Source organism: Geotrypetes seraphini, chromosome 9 (genome assembly GCF_902459505.1).
Source record: "Geotrypetes seraphini chromosome 9, aGeoSer1.1, whole genome shotgun sequence".
Taxonomy (NCBI): Eukaryota; Metazoa; Chordata; class Amphibia; order Gymnophiona; family Dermophiidae; genus Geotrypetes; species Geotrypetes seraphini.
In genome coordinates this window covers 74,301,367-74,318,340 of record NC_047092.1, presented here as the reverse complement: position 1 = coordinate 74,318,340, position 16,974 = coordinate 74,301,367, and the positions used below count along the sequence as shown (strand labels likewise).

The following is a 16,974-nucleotide window of genomic DNA, read 5'->3' as shown; positions in this document are numbered from 1 at the left end:
CCTGATTTAGCTGGACAGTTAAGAATGGTGCATAACATACAACACTACGAAACTTTTAAAACAGCATTATTTGTGGAAGCTTTTTTTAAATAGATGAAGAACATTATTTATTGTGGAAATGTGGATACAGGATAAATAAATTTTATGCTATATGTTATTGTTTAATATTATTTTGTCCACCATGAGAACAGGCTACTGGGCTTGATGGACTATTGGTCTGATCCAGTAAGGCTATTCTTATGTCATTATATTTTATGTATGTATTTTGTAACCCACTTAGGTTTTAGGCGGGATATTCGTCAAACAAATAAATAAGTAAATAAACAACAGACAACAAAGCACAAGCTCCTGAACTCTCTCACTCTGCAAGATCCTTCAGTGGTTAAGTTCTGACCCCTATTTATAATTCCAGTAGGTAGTTTCAACTCTTTGGGAGGTGCTGCATAATGTAGCTTCATATGTAAGCTCTACAGGAAGTGGGACATACAAAAGGAAGAAAGGTTGTTAAGCAGTGAAAAAGCTTCGACTAGAACACCTGTAAAAGATAAAAGTCTAAAATTAATCCTCATAAACCAACACCTGAATTATTCCTTCATCAAAGGCACAGTATACAGTCAACGTTTTGGCACCATAGAAAAGCTGTATATACACGAACGCAAGGAGCCTAAGGAATAAGATGGGTGAATTAGAAGCTATGGCACAAAAAGATAATGTGGACATCATCAGCATCACGGAAACATGGTGGACTGAGGAAAACATCTGGAACACTGTGTTACCGGGGTACAAACTATACCGCAGAGACAGAGTGGCTCAAAAAAGTGGAGACATTGCCATATACGTCAAAGAGGAAATTGAATCTACTGGAGAGAACATGCCACAATAGACTGATAAGTTAGAGTCTCTATGGGTCAAAATTCCGTGAACAAATGGACTGGAAATGAAGATCGGCATCCCAGGGCAGTCAGAAGAAATTGATGGAGAAATAACGGACTAGATTAAACGCAACAGCAAGGGAGGCAACGCAGTTATCATGGGTGACTTCAACTATCCGGGGATAGACTGGAACCTAGGCACCTCCAGCTGTGCTAGGGAGACCAAGTTCCTGGATGCTGTAGGTGATTGTCAAGGAAAATACAAAAGGAAATGCAATTCTGGACTTAATTCTAAATGGACTGCGAGGACCGGCACAAGGTGTAGAAGTAGAAGGGACGCTGGGAAACAGTGATCACAACATGATCCGCTTCGATCTGGAAGTAGGGGCAAAACATCAGTCCAGAACAACGGCCACGGCACTGAACTTCTGAAAAGGAAATTAAGAAGGGATGAGACTCATGGTGGGGAAGAAGATTAAGAAGAGGATAAGCACTGTAAAAACACTAGAGCAAGCTTGGTCCCTTTTTAAGGACACAGTCACTGAGACACAAAATCTATATATACTGCGTATAAACAAGGGATCCAAGAGGAAAAAGAACAAGGAACTGGCGTGGTTCATTGTAGAGGTGAAGGAAGCAATCAGAGACAAAAAAACTTTGTTTAAGGAATGGAAAAGGTCAAGAACGGATGAAAACTGGAATAAGCACAAACAACATCAAAGCAGGTGCCATAAGGCGGTAAAAGGGGCCAAGAGACTTCGAAGAAAAAATAGCCAAGGAGGTGAAAAACTTCAAGCCGTTCTTTCGATATATTAAGGGGAAATGACCCGCGAAGGAAGCGGTGAGACCACTGGATGATCATGGAATAAAGGGAGTGCTAAAGGAGGACAAAGCAATCGCTGACAAACTGAACACATTTTTTGTGTCTGTATTTACCAAAGAGGATATACACAGCATACTGGAACCCATCAGGCTATATGCTGGAAACGAAGACGGGAAACTGACAGGGTTGACAGTCAGTCTAGAAGAGGTATACAGGCAGATCGATAGGCTTAAGAGCGATAAATCCCCGGGACCGGATGGCATTCATCCGAGGGTCATCAAGGAACTGAAAGTTACCATAGCTGAACTGCTTCAACTAATAGCCAATCTGTCGATCAAATCAGGAAACATTCCGGAAGACTGGAAGGTGATGAATGTTATGCCGATCTTCAAAAAAGGTTCAAGGGGAGATCTGGGAAACTACAGACTGGTGTGTCTGACCTCGGTACCGGGAAAGATGGTAGAGGCGCTGATAAAGGACCGCATCATTGATCACCTTGACGGACACAGTCTGATGAGGACCAGCCAGCACGGTTTCAGCAAAGGCAGATATTGTTTGACGAACTTGCTACACGAAGAAATTTTCTATGACCGGGATGAATGGATATATGAGTATAGGCCTCTGAGATCTAGAGAGCATAGCCAATCATTTCATTCCAGAAGAGGATATAGTATTCTCAAAGAGAGCATGTGAAACTTTTCTTTCACCAGATATTTGTTGAGTTCTTGGAGGTCGAGGATGGGATGAAGCTCTCCAGTCTTCTTTGGAATTAGAAAATACTTGGAATAGAACCCCTGATTTTTCTGGGAAGAGGAAGCTACTTCTATGGCATTTAACTGAAGCAGAGCTTTGATTTTCTGAAAAAGAGATGTCTGTTGAGATGTGAAAGAGGACTCTCTTGGGAGGATTGTCTGGCAGAATGGTGGTAAAGTGGAGAGAATAACCCTCCCTTATGATTTTTAAGACCTAAGTGTTCGAGGTGATGAGAGTCAATCGCTGATAGTATATCTGAAGGCATCCTCCAATAGGATGGGGAGGAGGATGAGGTGGCAGAATGTTGGTTTTGCTCTCTAAAAACAGGTCAAAAAGACTGAGCTGGTTTCTGAGCAGATCCGGGTTGAGACTTACATAGTAACATAGTAGATGACGGCAGATAAAAACCCAAATGGTCCCAAAGACACGAAACCTGAGGGCTAGAGACACAATAGGTTTCGTGCCTTTTGGCGCTTCATTTGGGCTAGTCAAGCCTTTGATGTTATTCCACATTTGTAAAGATTATGTTATCAACATCTTGAATCCCTAAGGAAGGCGTGTTTTGCCAAAACATGTTCCGTGTTGGGTCCCTCTATGACAAATGTGGATTTTGTATTTTAAAAGTATTTGTTGAATAAAAGCGCGTCAGGAACATTGGATTTCCATAGTCTTGTTTGTTTGGATTGTCCTTTTTCTCCTGTGGAAATTTGGGTCATCTTCTCATGTTGTGACTTTATCCCCAGGCAGCCATTGAGACTTAGAGTCCCCCAAATCCTTAACCAATTTCTCTTAGTCCTCACCAAACAGAAGCTTCCCTTTGAAAGGAAGTTTAATAAAATGTTGTTTGGAAATCTAATCTAATCTAATCTAATGCTTAGTTTTGTATACCGAGACTTCAATCCAGGAAAGCTCGACTCGGTTTACAATGATTAAGTTAGGCCAATAAGGGTATATAGAGAATTATGAAGAAAGATTAGTTTCCAAAATGTTTAGTACACAGAAAAGTTTTCAGATACTTATGAAAAAAGGGAAGGGAACCAGAACTTCTAAAGTGAAGTGGAAGGTCGTTCCAAAGTCGAGTAAACTTAAACGACAGAGATTGACCAAGAGTCTTGATTCTTTTAATACCTTTACTAGATGGACAGGACAGCTTGAATTGTTGATCACTCTTTGCAAAAGAGAATCTATAAGAGTTCCAAGATAAAGGAACTAGGGGAGTAAAAATACCACAGAAAATTTTAAAAGTGACACATTTAAATTGGATTCTAAAATATACAGGGAGCCAGTGGAGATTATAAAGCAGTGGGGTCACATGATCAAATTTGCATTTCCTGAAAATCAATCTAGCAGCTGTATTCTGGAACAATTGTAGTCTAGAAAGCCAGGTTTTTGTAATAGTGAGGTAAAGGGCATTACAATAGACAAGAAACATAGAAACATAGAAAATGATGGCAGAAAAGGGCCATAGCCCATCAAGTCTGCCCACTCTAATGACCCACCCCCCTGACTTTACTCCCCTAGAGATCCTACGTGAATATCCCATTTTCTTTTAAAATCTGACACGCTGTTGGCCTCAATCACCTGCAGAGGTAGTTCGTTCCAATGATCGACCACCCTTTCGGTGAAGAAGTACTTCCTGGAATCACCATGAAACTTGCCTCCCATGATTTTCAGCGGATGCCCTCTGGTGGTCGAGGGTCCTCTAAGACAGAAGATATCATCTTCCACCTCGATACGGCCCGTGATATACTTAAACGTCTCAATCATGTCTCCCCTCTCTCTTCGTTCCTCAAGTGAGTACAGTTGCAATTTATTTAGCCTTTCTTTATACGTGAGATCCCTGAGCCCCAAGACCATCCTGGTGGCCATTCGCTGAACCGACTCAATTCGCAGCATATCTTTCCGGTAGTGTGGTCTCCAGAATTGAACACAATACTCCAAATGAGGTCTTACCATGGACCTGTAAAGCGGCATTATGACTTCGGGTCTCCTGCTGACAAAACCCCTGCGGATACAACCTATCATTTGCCTTGCCTTGGAGGAAGCCTTCTCCACTTGATTGGCAGCCTTCATGTCATCACGAATGATCACCCTAAATCATGTTCCGCCGTGGTCCTAGCCAAGGTTTCACCATTTAGTGTGTAAGTTCTGCACGGATTTCTCTTACCCAGGTGCATTACCTTACACTTTTTAGCATTGAAGCTTAGCTGCCAAGTCGATGACCACTGCCAAGTCGATGACAAGTAGTAGGTCCTGCGTCATACTGTCAGGCAAAATGCTTTTACCTACTATGTTGCTTTTACCTACTAGGTTGCACAGTTTGGCGTCGTCGGCAAACAATGATACTTTTCCTCTAAGCCCTTGGGTCATATCTCCTATGAATAAGTTGAATAGAATCGGGCCCAAGACCGAGAGCCCTGTGGCACTCCACTGGTCACGTCTGACGTTTTGGAAGGGGTACCGTTTACCACTACCTTTTGAAGTCTACCGCTTAGCCAATCCCTAACCCATGCAGTTAGCGTGTCCCCTAATCCCAGCGATTTCAGCTTGTTCAATAACCTGCGGTGTGGGACGCTATCAACAGCTTTGCTGAAGTCCAAATATATTACGTCCAGGGACTCCCCAGCATCCAGTTGTCTAGTTACCCAGTCAAAGAAGCTAATCAAATTAGATTGGCAGGACCTGCCCTTGGTAAATCCGTGTTGGTGGGGATCACGTAGGTTTTCCTCGTCCAGGATTGTGTCAAGTTTCTGTTTGATCAGTGTTTCCATAAGCATGCTCACTATGGTGAGATAAAATAATCGACTGAACCAAGATGGAAAAATGGTGTTGATGAAAAAGGTGTCTGACGTTCCTCAGCATGCATAAGTTGAAAAAGCATTTTTTTAATCACAGAGTTGATTTGATCCTTGAAAGAAAGTGAGGAGTCGAGGAGGACTCCTAGGATCCTAGCAGAAAACTCAATTTGTAGGGAGGATCCAGAAGCCAGTACTACAGAACTAGGGAAACAATCCAATTTTGGGCCGAGCCACAGCAGTTTCGTCTTAGAAGCATTCAATTTCATCCGAACAGACTGGGCCCACATTAGAAGTTTCAAGATACAAAGATTTACTTTAGTCAATAAATCAGTAGTATCCAGATCTATCTCTATCAGGATAAAAATGTCATCAGCATATGTAAGGTTTTACAAGTAGACAACTTAAAAATATTAACAGTGGTCATATAGAGGTTAAATAATATCGGTGAAAGCGGAGAGCCTTGAGGAACTCCATAGGAAGGTTGCCATGAAGCAGATGTATTACCTTCAAGGTTCACTGAATATGAACGGCACAAAAGAAATCTAGAGAACCAGTTTAGGACTACTTGGAGACCTATATCTGAAAGCAGCTGAAGAAAGATATCGTATCTGAAGACCAATGATGAAGCCAAAGAAATTGTCTCACCCTCACAGCCAAAGTCATTTGTTTTGCAGAAACCCTAATGAGATCACAAAGTGAGTCAGTCACATATGCAAGCCATGTTTCCACATTAGGAAACTCTGAAGGGAGCTGGGCGTCAGGAAACTCCAAAGGGAACTGTGCATCAAGACTCTACCAAGGAATTCATAATCAGCTGAACCCAGCTGACACAAGCCCTTGTGGCATAGGAGCTACAGACTGCTGCCTGTAAAGGAAGAGCTGAAACCTCAAAAGACATCTTTAAAGAAGATTCAAGTTTCCTATCCTGCACATCTTTAAGCTCTATCCCCCTTCCACAGGGAGCACAGTCTTCTTGGTCACCGGAGCTACCAAAACATCTACATGAAGCAAAAAGCCTATTTTGATCCTCCTGAGATATAGGATAAAGGCTTGCCGCAGCCTTCACTGTCCATAACATGGCATCTGGAGTACTCCACTTAACAGATATTAATACCATGCATTTAATCAAATACAATGTTTACCGTGAGTATTCACAATCAAACCAATTTAATTAAAATATTCTAAAAAAAAAAACCTCACCCAAACCAAGTTCTAAATGGTTCATGTGAAAATTCTGAATTCACATGAAAGGGTAATTTTTATGGATTTGGGAGAGGATAGGATATATAATAATGGAGTATTAATTGCATTGCTTTTTGTTTTACAAAAAGGCAGCTTATGTCTATTATTCCTCCGAAGAAGACCTGTTGGGGTTTAAATGTCCTAACATAGAGAGGACGTCGGGAGTTTCTTGATTGTCAACATTGATAATGGCAGGATCCACCATAAATTTGAGAATAAGTGGTGCCTTTCAATTAGAATTAGGAGAGATTTGTCTCACATGCTTTATAATATTTTGTCTCACATGATTTATAACATTTTGAAAAAAGACACTTATACCTATTGTTCTGTGGGTAATTAATTTAAGAGTTAAAAATAAAAACGAGGTAGAAAGTAGATAGGAGGTGGTGGGCATAGATGATTATAAAATATATACAAGACAGGAACTTGAAATGATATATATCATAAGAGGTTCTGAAGATTGATGTCTTTATGAGATGATATGCCCACCACAGCTTAAAATTGCTCAGGGAGAATAAAAAACAAAAACAAAATTAGTAGATACGTGAAAATTTTTTTATTGAAAACAAATAATCATCTATATTTGTTACTATAACATCTAAATCATAGAATTGGTATCTTAATGGTTTGTTTTATATCATCTGGATAGGCCTTTCTCTTTTACTTTTAATCTTAGGATATTTGGCATTGATGCTCTTAAGGCTTTTTTCTCTAACAGCCATCTTAGGATTAGCAGAGGCCATGGACATGGGCTCAGATAAGGAAATATCTAGGGCCTGCAGCATTTTGGTAATAAACGCAGGGAGCACCTCCCTGTGAAAGATCCTGACAGCCGTGGGGTCATCAGCTTCCTGGACTACCATATCCTCAATTCCCTAAGTTCTTCCAAAGCGCATCCGAAACAGATACAGCCTGATTCTCACAGGAATGTGCAGGAGAAGAAGCAGACACTGAGCCCACCTCAGATACTGACAAAACACACCTGCACTTGGTGGCTACATACTCTTGCCCAAGTTGAAAACAGAGTGGGGTCCAAAACCCCTGGAATGCCTGAAAAAACCCCTGCTCCACCATCCCTTACCCCTCAGAGAAAATAAGCTTTGTGCATCAATAGAACAAACTCCAGGGGAAATGGCTCGTAGGGAAAAGTCTGCCCCATGCTGGAACTTCAGTCTGAGAAGGAATAATAGAGGCCGAGGAGGAAGGCAAAGCAAGCTCTGAACTCAAAACCACCACGGCTGAAACCGCAGAAAGTTCCTTTTGAGAAGGCAACACAACCACAGTAAGCTAAGGAGAAGCAAGCCACCCCTCCCCATGCAGGAAATACCTCCAGAGCCTGCAACTGTTGGATACGCAGCAAGAGAGCCTCTATAACCTTCGAAACAGATTTCCAAAGCTGCTCGGCACTTCCCACAATGCAAGCAGTGTTTAACTACTTCAGCTGCCATCAGAACTAAAGCCACAAACAACCACGCTGCACCCGACAGCCAAAAGAAATTTAAAGGGACACATCCAAATTGTGGGCCCGGAGGAGAAAGAGAAAACAACCAATGGTCCCTGGCTGCAGCAGAAACTCTCCAGTCAGCACAGGCAGCTGGTGAAGGCCTTATATGACTCAGTGCAGTATAATGTTTTGTTTTGGGGGGTTTTAAGTGTGGGAAAGAGAAACTGCACTTCAGACCCAATAAGAGGGTGGGGAAAGGACCTGGGTGACCAAGTGTATCCCCTAAAGCTGGCACCACACAAAGCACCTTTCAGCTATACTGAACTAGGCCAGCCCAGGAGCCAAACAGCTCATTCATCCTCCTGCTGGAGATAGAGCATACTGACTGACCAGGAGGCTTGACATCCAATAAAGCACAGTTCAGAATCAGAACACTATCTCTACCTGCTGACAGATGGGCTCAGCCCACTAGTCTCTGGATTCATCTGCTGCTGATGCTAAGGAATATAAGCTTTATCAGACATGTACTGGCTAGCCAGCGTAAATCTGGATATTCAATGCTGTTCGCTCGAAATAGCTTGGCATTGAATATCTGTTTTTTAGATCCTCAGCAGGTTCATTTATAGATTTTGTAATAGTAAAATATTTACCACATCAACTCCATTCGTCATCGGATCTGTTTTTTTAGCATTTTTACTATTTTCAAAATATTACTATTCCATACTTTCATCAGTAATTTATTTCTTTATAACACTGTATGATAACGAAAGATTAGGTTACTTACCTCTGCTAATCTTCTTTCTTGTAAATATCCTCCAGAATCTACACCTTAGGGTCATTTACCTTTCCAGCCTGGAAACTGTAGGAAACTTGAAACCAATTTCTAGCCCGTCCCTTTGTGTGCATCTGCTGTGACTTACTCCTGAATATTCAGTCAGTACACAAGCCAGAGATCTACAGCACAAAACAGGAAACAAAAGAAGAGAAGGAGGGCGAGAAACTCCCCGCTACACATATTAAATCTGCTCATGAACAACAAGTGAAAACAAACAGAGCCCTAAGGCCAAACTTTGTATAAGAACAATTTGAACAATAAACCAATTGAAAACAGCATAAATTTGGTTAAAGGACACATAGCCCGAGGTTTAGAAGGCGACAACCACCCAGTGACCTCCAATCCGCACACAAAAGAACAAAAGTGGAATTTCTTATTGAGGCTGGTCAAAGGCAGAAATCCAACTTATCAGTTTACTGGGCAGGTGACCTGCGAATCGGTCAGACAAGTCTGGGCGAGTATGTAGATTCCAGAGGATATTTACAAGAAAGAAGATTAGCAGAGGTAAATAACCTAATATTTCGTTCTTGTACAATAACCTCTGAAATCTACACTTTAGGGAATTATCAAAGCAGTCCCAGCACATCAGGGGGGTCCGATGAGCTTGGCACCAGGCCTAAAGCCCCACAGGATGCATCTTGCTTTGCTGCCACATCCAGTCAGTAGAACTTAGTGAAAGTAGGCAGGGAGGCCCAAGTGGCCACCCTAAAGATCTCCTCAGGAGAAACAGTTTTCGATGCAGCCCAAGAGGAAGCCATTCCTCCGGTAGAATGAGCCCTCATCCCAAGGAGAGGCTTCTCCCCCGTCGACACATCAGAATTAGAAATGGCCGCACAGATCCATCAAGAGATGGCAGCCACAGAAGCAGGCCTGCCCCACTGGACAGGACCACTAGCACAAAAAGATAGTTCGAGAGACAAAAGTCATTTATGGCCTTCAAGTATCTCAGAAGGAGACGCCTCACATTCAGAGACCGCAAAACACGGTCTTTGGACTTAGAGCCCAATGGAACATAGGTGGGCAGGCGAACTTCCTGATTGACATGGAAAGCTGAGATCACTTTCAGAAGAAAGGCAGGAACCGTCCTCAAGAGGACTGCAGAATCAGTGAAGCGAAGAAAGGGATCTCTGCATGAAAGCACTTGTAGCCCCGAAACTCTATGAGCCAAAGCGATCGCCACAAGGAAAACAGTCTTGATAGTAAGATCCTTCAGAGAGATCTGATCCAGGGGCTCGTAGGGCGAACGAGCCAGCCAGTGGAGCACCAGGTTCAAATTCTAAGTTGGACAAGGCAGGTGCAAAGGAGGCCACAGCCTCCCCGCCCCGTAAGAAACGGGTCATGTCTGGGGTGAGACACATAGAGAACTCCTGAAAGAAGCAGGATCCAAACAAGTGAGGCCCACAATTTGAATACAGAGTGACGATACCATAAGGCCCTTTTGAAGGCCCACTTGCAAGGAATCCAGAACCTGCGCCTCAGAAGGAGCCGAGGGATCCACCTGAGCCTTTGTAATACCAAGCCTGAAAGCACTTCCAGGCTTTTGCATGAGCTGACTAAAGTGGATTTCTGTTTATTCTGCAGGAGCATAGCAATGACCCCCAGAAGAATAGCCCCTAGCTGGCAAAGCCGCGCGCTCAAGAGCCAAGCCATAAGACCAAAATAGTATGGATTGTGAAGCGCTTTGGGGCACTGTGTGAGCAGCCGTGGGTGGCAAGTAAGGCTCAAACCACTCCCCTGCTCAACCGCCACAAGGTCTGCACACCACGGTCTTCTGGCTCAGTCTGGGCCACCAGGATCACCTGGCCCTCGTGGAAAGATACTCGGCGCAGAACACGCCCAATCATGGGCCACAGGGAAATAATAATAATAATAACTTTATTCTTGTATACCGCATTACCATGGAAGTTCTATGCGGTTAACAAATGAAGAGACTGTACATTTACAGTGAAGTTACAAATTTGTTAAAGTTACATTTACATATTAGACGATACATTTTCAGTCATGTTACATTTATATTATAGACGATAAATTTACGGTAAAGACGTAGAGAAGCTCTCCCTGTGGCCAAGGTTGCCCCAGGGAGTGCAACCCTTTGCTGTCAACTTCTTGGTGGCAGCTGAAGAACCTGGCTGCCTTCTTGTTCTTGGCAGAAGCCATCAGATCAAAGGAAGGACATCCTCACCGCCAGACTATGGCCTTGAACGCTATCCTGGACAGGGACCATTCCCCTGGGTCCAGAATCTGCCAACTGAGAAAGTCTGCCTGGATGTTGTCTATGCCTGCTACGTGAGCCATGGACAAGACCACCAGATGCTTTTCCACCCAGGAAAATAGCATCTGAGCTTCCAGGTACAGAAAGAGACTCTTCGTGCTTCCCTGGTGGTTGACATAGGAGACTGCCGTTGCATTGTCAGAGAACACCCGAACAGCTCTCTGATGGAGACACTCCTGAATGTGTAACAAGGCCAGCCGAATCGTTCGCAACTCCAGGCAATTGATCGACCATCTACTCTCTAGAGCAGATTCCGGCCCTGTGCCGGGACAGATCCACACACCATCCCTCATCCGGACAGGCTTGTGTCCATGGTTAGAGGCACCCAGTCCAAGACTCTCAGAGGGAACCCTCTGTTCAGATTCACCGGACACAGCCACCAGCACATGCTGCTGCGGGTTGCCACCATCCAAGGCAGAGAGATAGCCAGTGGGTCCTACTGGGGATTCCACCGGGCTAGAAGCCACTGCTGAAGATGCCAAAGCTGAACTTGGGCCCATGGAATCACATCTATGGTCGCCACCATGACGCCCAGGATCTGCAGATACCTCCAGGCTGATGGAGCTGGGACTGCCTATTGGCTTGAATGGAACTCTGCAACTTGAGCTTCCTGGAATCCGGGAGGAACACCTGGTTCCTGGCCATGTGAAACCTGACACTCAGGTACTCCAATTCCTGTGTTGGTTCGAGGTGGCTCTCCTTCATGTTGATCACCCAACCAAGACACTCCAGCAGGTGCACCACTTGGTGAACTGCTCTGCGGCCCTCTGCTAGCAAGGAGCCTTTCTTTAACATGATGAAATATATTGAGTATCTTACTGAGCCAAAGACTTCTTTTGGAACTGGCTCTATTGCTGGCAGGTCTAACAGCCTGCGAACAGTGGCCCACACGTGTCGGGCTTTTTCTGGATATCCGTACAAACGTAAGGAAGTTCTTCTTCACCCAGAATGATAGAAAATTGGAATAATCTTCCGGAGTCTGTCATAGGGGAAAACACCCTCCAGGGATTCAAGACAAAGTTAGACAAGTTCCTGCTGAACAAGGACATACACTGATAGGGCTAGTCTCGGCTATGGCGCTGGTCTTAGACCAGAGGGCCACCGCTGGGCATGATGGACCACTGGGCATGATGGACCACTGGTCTGACCCAGCAGCAGCAGTTCTTATGTTCTTATGTTCTAAATTAGTGCAAAAGAACAGTGGAGGAGCCTCAACCCTGAGGAAGTTTAAATTGAAACATGATCATGTTGGGAGAGGCACTTCTTTCATTGAGCCTGAGCAGATAAGTGGCTTTTATCATACAGTGTTATAAAGAAATAATAAATTACTAATGAAAGTATGGAATGGTAAAAATGCTAAATGTTAAAAATAGTAAAAATGTTAAAAACAGATCCAATGACCAATGGAGTTGATGTGGTAAATATTTTACCATTAAAAAATCTATAAATAAGCCTGCTGAGGATCTAAAAATTTGAATTTAATTAAGAAGATCCAGGGGATATGTATGTTGATTATTGAATATTTCAGGTCAGCACCAGCAGTTGGCGATCACCACACTGCCCACCACCGGCTGAAAATCTCCCAGAGTGTATCTAGAAAAGAAAATAGTGAAATACTGCATATACCACTGTCTGAAGGGAGAGGAGTACCTGTTGATAAGAGATTTCCATTCAATAAATAACATATGAGGATTTTCCTGTAAAATCCTTCTAATTTTCAATATATTCCTTTTGGGATTTAATGGAAGTGAATCAAGGACTGAAGATCTGGGTTTTCTAGTTTTATGACATTTCTATATTTATGATTAGGATGGAAGGTTTGATAAATAGCTTAGGTCTTAAGGTCATTTCATGAATTCCGTGTTTTATTTTGTGGCCTGTTGTGAATTTATATTTTAATGTTATGTCATGTTGTTAATATTATATAACATTTTTAAACTGTAATCTGTTTTGAGTTTACTTGGGAAGAGATGAGAATAATCTAAATAAACACATAAGTAGTGCTTGGAAGGAACCTCTAGAGAGCCAAGGAGTTAACTGTGGGTGTGTATTAAGAACAGCACTAATGCATTAGGTGACATCTAAAAAGCATATGTTCCTTACATGCAAAGGACAAAAACAATCCAGGTTTTTTAATAACTAAAATTATAATGTAAATATGCCTTAAAAGGATGAGTCATACCTGGAAGAGCATATAAGCATCCTTAGCACATGGTTTCAGAGTACTGACAGATCTTCTGTTACTGTTTCCTGGAACTGGAACAGGTTGATCTACAGCATCTGTGTGAGAAACATGAATTAGGATTGTAAACAGGTTCTGATAGAACTTCCAAAATGAAAAGATCTATACACACTGCACATAAAATTGAAGATACCTCTAACAAATATTCTCTGTAAACAAGGGAATCACCATACAAATGGTTGATGCCATTGTCATTTGGCACTGATCAGACCTTTTTTCTAGAACTTTCTAAGAAATGTTTAGAAATATTTCCAAACATGGGCAACAACTTCTATGCTCCGCCATCATGATTCAATTTGAGTCTGCAGTTGAGAAGGTTCAGTTCCAGAAAAAGAAAAGGGAGAGAGTGCCTGATGTGTCTTCAGAGAACAGCTAAGCGGTTCACATAAAATTACACTAAAATGTAAAGGGGTATTAACACAAGCAATTAAAAATAATGAGGGAGACTATACTGAACATAAGAACATAAGAATTGCCACTGCTGAGTCAGACCAGTGGTCCATCATGCTCAGCAGTCCGCTCACGCGGCGGCCCTCTGGTCTAAGACCAGCACCCTAACTGAGACTAGCCCTACCAGCGCATGTTCTTGTTCAACAGAAACTTGTCTAACTTTGTCTTGAATCCTTGGAGGGTGTTTTCCCCTATAACAGCCTCTGGAAGGGCGTTCCAGCTTTCTACCACTCTCTGGGTGAAGAAAAACTTCCTTATGTTTGTACGGAATCTATCCCCTTTCAACTTTAGAGAGTGCCCTCTTGTTCTCCCTACCTTGGAGAGGGTGAACAACCTGTCCTTATCTACTAAGTCTATCCCCTTCAGTACCTTGAATGTTTCGATCATGTCCCCTCTCAATCTCCTCTGTTCGAGAGAAAAGAGGACCAGTTTCTCTAATCTTTCGCTGTACGGCAGCTCCTCCAGCCCCTTAACCATCTTAGTCACTCTTCTCTGGACTCTTTCGAGTAGTACCATGTCCTTCTTCAGGTACGGCGACCAGTGCTGGACGCAGTACTCAAGGTGAGGGCGTACCATGGCCCGGTAAGCGGCATGATAACCTTCTCTGATCTGTTCATCATCCCCTTCTTTATCATTCCTAGCATTCTGTTTGCCCTTTTTGCTGCCGCCGAACATTGTGTGGACGGCTTCATCGACTTGTCGATCAGAACTCCCAAGTCCCTTTCCTGGGAGGTCTCTCCAAGTACTGCCCCGGACATCCTGTATTCGTGCATGAGATTTTTGTTACCTACATGCATCACTTTACACTTATCCACGTTGAACCTCATCTGCCATGTCGATGCCCATTCCTCGAGTTTGATTATGTCACGTTGCAGATCTTCGCAATCCTCCTGCATCTTTACTACTCTGAATAACTTCGTATCATCCGCAAATTTAATCACCGCGCTCGTCGTACCTATGTCCAGTTCATTTATAAAGATGTTAAAGAGCACGAGTCCAAGCACCGAGCCCTGCGGCACCCCAGTGGAAAGAAAAGGGAAGACCGCAAAGGATACTTTATATAATAAAAAAAGAAAATGGACAGGGGAAGTGAAAAATCAAAAGGGAAGGCAGAAGAGAATATAAGAATACTAAGGATAAGGATAATATCTTTAAAAAGAAAAGTCTTAAGGCTTGATTTAAATTATGAGGCACAATTTTCTGGCCTACTGATCAATAGGAAGGGAATGCCACAGTGTGGGTGCTATGACTGAAAACATTGTTTTACGAGTTGTGTCATAGACTATCTGGAGAATAGAGGGAACTGAGAGAAGATTTTGCTGAGTCGATCATGAGTACCGTATTTTCACGCATATAACGCGGCGTTATACGCGTTTTTACCTACCGCGCATACCCCTCGCGCGTTATATGCGTGAGCGCGGTATACAAAAGTTTTTAAAACATAGTTCCCACCCCGCCCGACGCCCGATTCACCCCCCCCAGCAGGACCGCTCGCACCCCCACCCCGAACGACCGCTCGCACGCGCTCCCACCCGCACCCGCCATCCACGATCGGAGCAAGAGGGAGCCCAAGCCCTCTTGCCCGACCGACTCCCCGATGTCCGATACATCCCCCCCCCCCGGCAGGACCACTCGCACCCCCACCCCGAAGGACCGCCGACTTCCCGACAATATCGGGCCAGAAGGGAGCCCAAACCCTCCTGGCCACGGCGACCCCCTAACCCCCCCCTGCACTACATTACGGGCAGGAGGGATCCCAGGCCCTCCTGCCCTCGACGCAAACCCCCCTCCCTTCAACGACCGCCCCCCCCCAAGAACCTCCGACCGCCCCCCCAGCCGACCCGCGACCCCCCTGGCGACCCCCACGACCCCCCCACCCCCCTTCCCCGTACCTTTGGTAGTTGGGCCAGAAGGGAGCCCAAACCCTCCTGGCCACGGCGACCCCCTAACCCCACCCCGCACTACATTACGGGCAGGAGGGATCCCAGGCCCTCCTGCCCTCGACGCAAACCCCAATCCCCCCAAACGACCGCCCCCCCCAAGAACCTCCGACCGCCCCCCAGCCAACCCGCGATCCCCCTGGCGACCCCCACGACCCCCCCACCCCCCTTCCCCGTACCTTTGGTAGTTGGCCGGACAGACGGGAGCCAAACCCGCCTGTCCGGCAGGCAGCCAACGAAGGAATGAGGCCGGATTGGCCCATCCATCCTAAAGCTCCGCCTACTGGTGGGGCCTAAGGCGCGTGGGCCAATCAGAATAGGCCCTGGAGCCTTAGGTCCCACCTGGGGGGCGCGGCCTGAGGCACATGGGCCCAACCCGACCATGTGCCTCAGGCCGCGCCCCCAGGTGGAACCTAAGGCTCCAGGGCCTATTCTGATTGGCCCACGCGCCTTAGGCCCCACCAGTAGGCGGAAGCTTTAGGATGGATGGGCCAATCCGGCCTCATTCCTTCGTTGGCTGCCTGCCGGACAAGCGGGTTTGGCTCCCATCTGTCCGGCCAACTACCAAAGGTACGGGGAAGGGGGGTGGGGGGGTCGTGGGGGTCGCCAGGGGGGCCGCGGGGCGGCTGGGGGGGCGGTCGGAGGTTCTTGGGGGGGGGCGGTCGTTGGGGGGGAGGGGGGTTTGCGTCGAGGGCAGGAGGGCCTGGGATCCCTCCTGCCCGTAATGTAGTGCGGGGTGGGGTTAGGGGGTCGCCGTGGCCAGGAGAGTTTGGGCTCCCTTCTGGCCCAACTACCAAAGGTACGGGGAAGGGGGGTGGGGGGGTCGTGGGGGTCGCCAGGGGGGTCGCGGGCCGGCTGGGGGGGCGGTCGGAGGGTCTTGGGGGGGGCGGTCGTTGGGGGGAGGGGGGTTTGCGTCGAGGGCAGGAGGGCCTGGGATCCCTCCTGCCCGTAATGTAGTGCGGGGTGGGGTTAGGGGGTCGCCGTGGCCAGGAGGATTTGGGCTCCCTCCTGGCCCGATATTGTTGGGGAGTCGGCGGTCCTTCGGGGGGAGGGATGTATCGGACGTCGGGGGGGGCATCAGGCTTTCAGGATGGGGACAGACCTTCAAGGGGGGACAGTGCACGGAAGTCAGGGGGGGGTGAACGGAGAGTCGGGACAGCGCACGGAAAGTCAGGGCGGGCGAAAGGAGCGTCGGGCAGCATGCGCGGTATACCCGTGAGCGCGGTATACCAAAGTTTTTGTACATATCATCGTGATTTCTGCGCGCTATACCCGTGTGCGCGTTTTATACGGGTGCGCGTTA

At 45.7% G+C, this 16,974-nt stretch overlaps 1 protein-coding gene across 2 annotated transcripts in view; it reads right to left on the bottom strand.

Moving 5' to 3' along the window:
• The window catches only part of MON2 (MON2 homolog, regulator of endosome-to-Golgi trafficking), a 522,785-nt gene that overhangs the window by 428,205 nt on the left and 77,606 nt on the right, over window positions 1–16,974 (bottom strand). For both annotated transcript variants that reach the window (XM_033958262.1, XM_033958263.1), the window contains exon 6: window positions 13,222–13,319. In XM_033958262.1, the coding sequence (XP_033814153.1) occupies window positions 13,222–13,319 (98 nt within the window). The remainder of the gene's footprint in view (window positions 1–13,221; window positions 13,320–16,974) is intronic.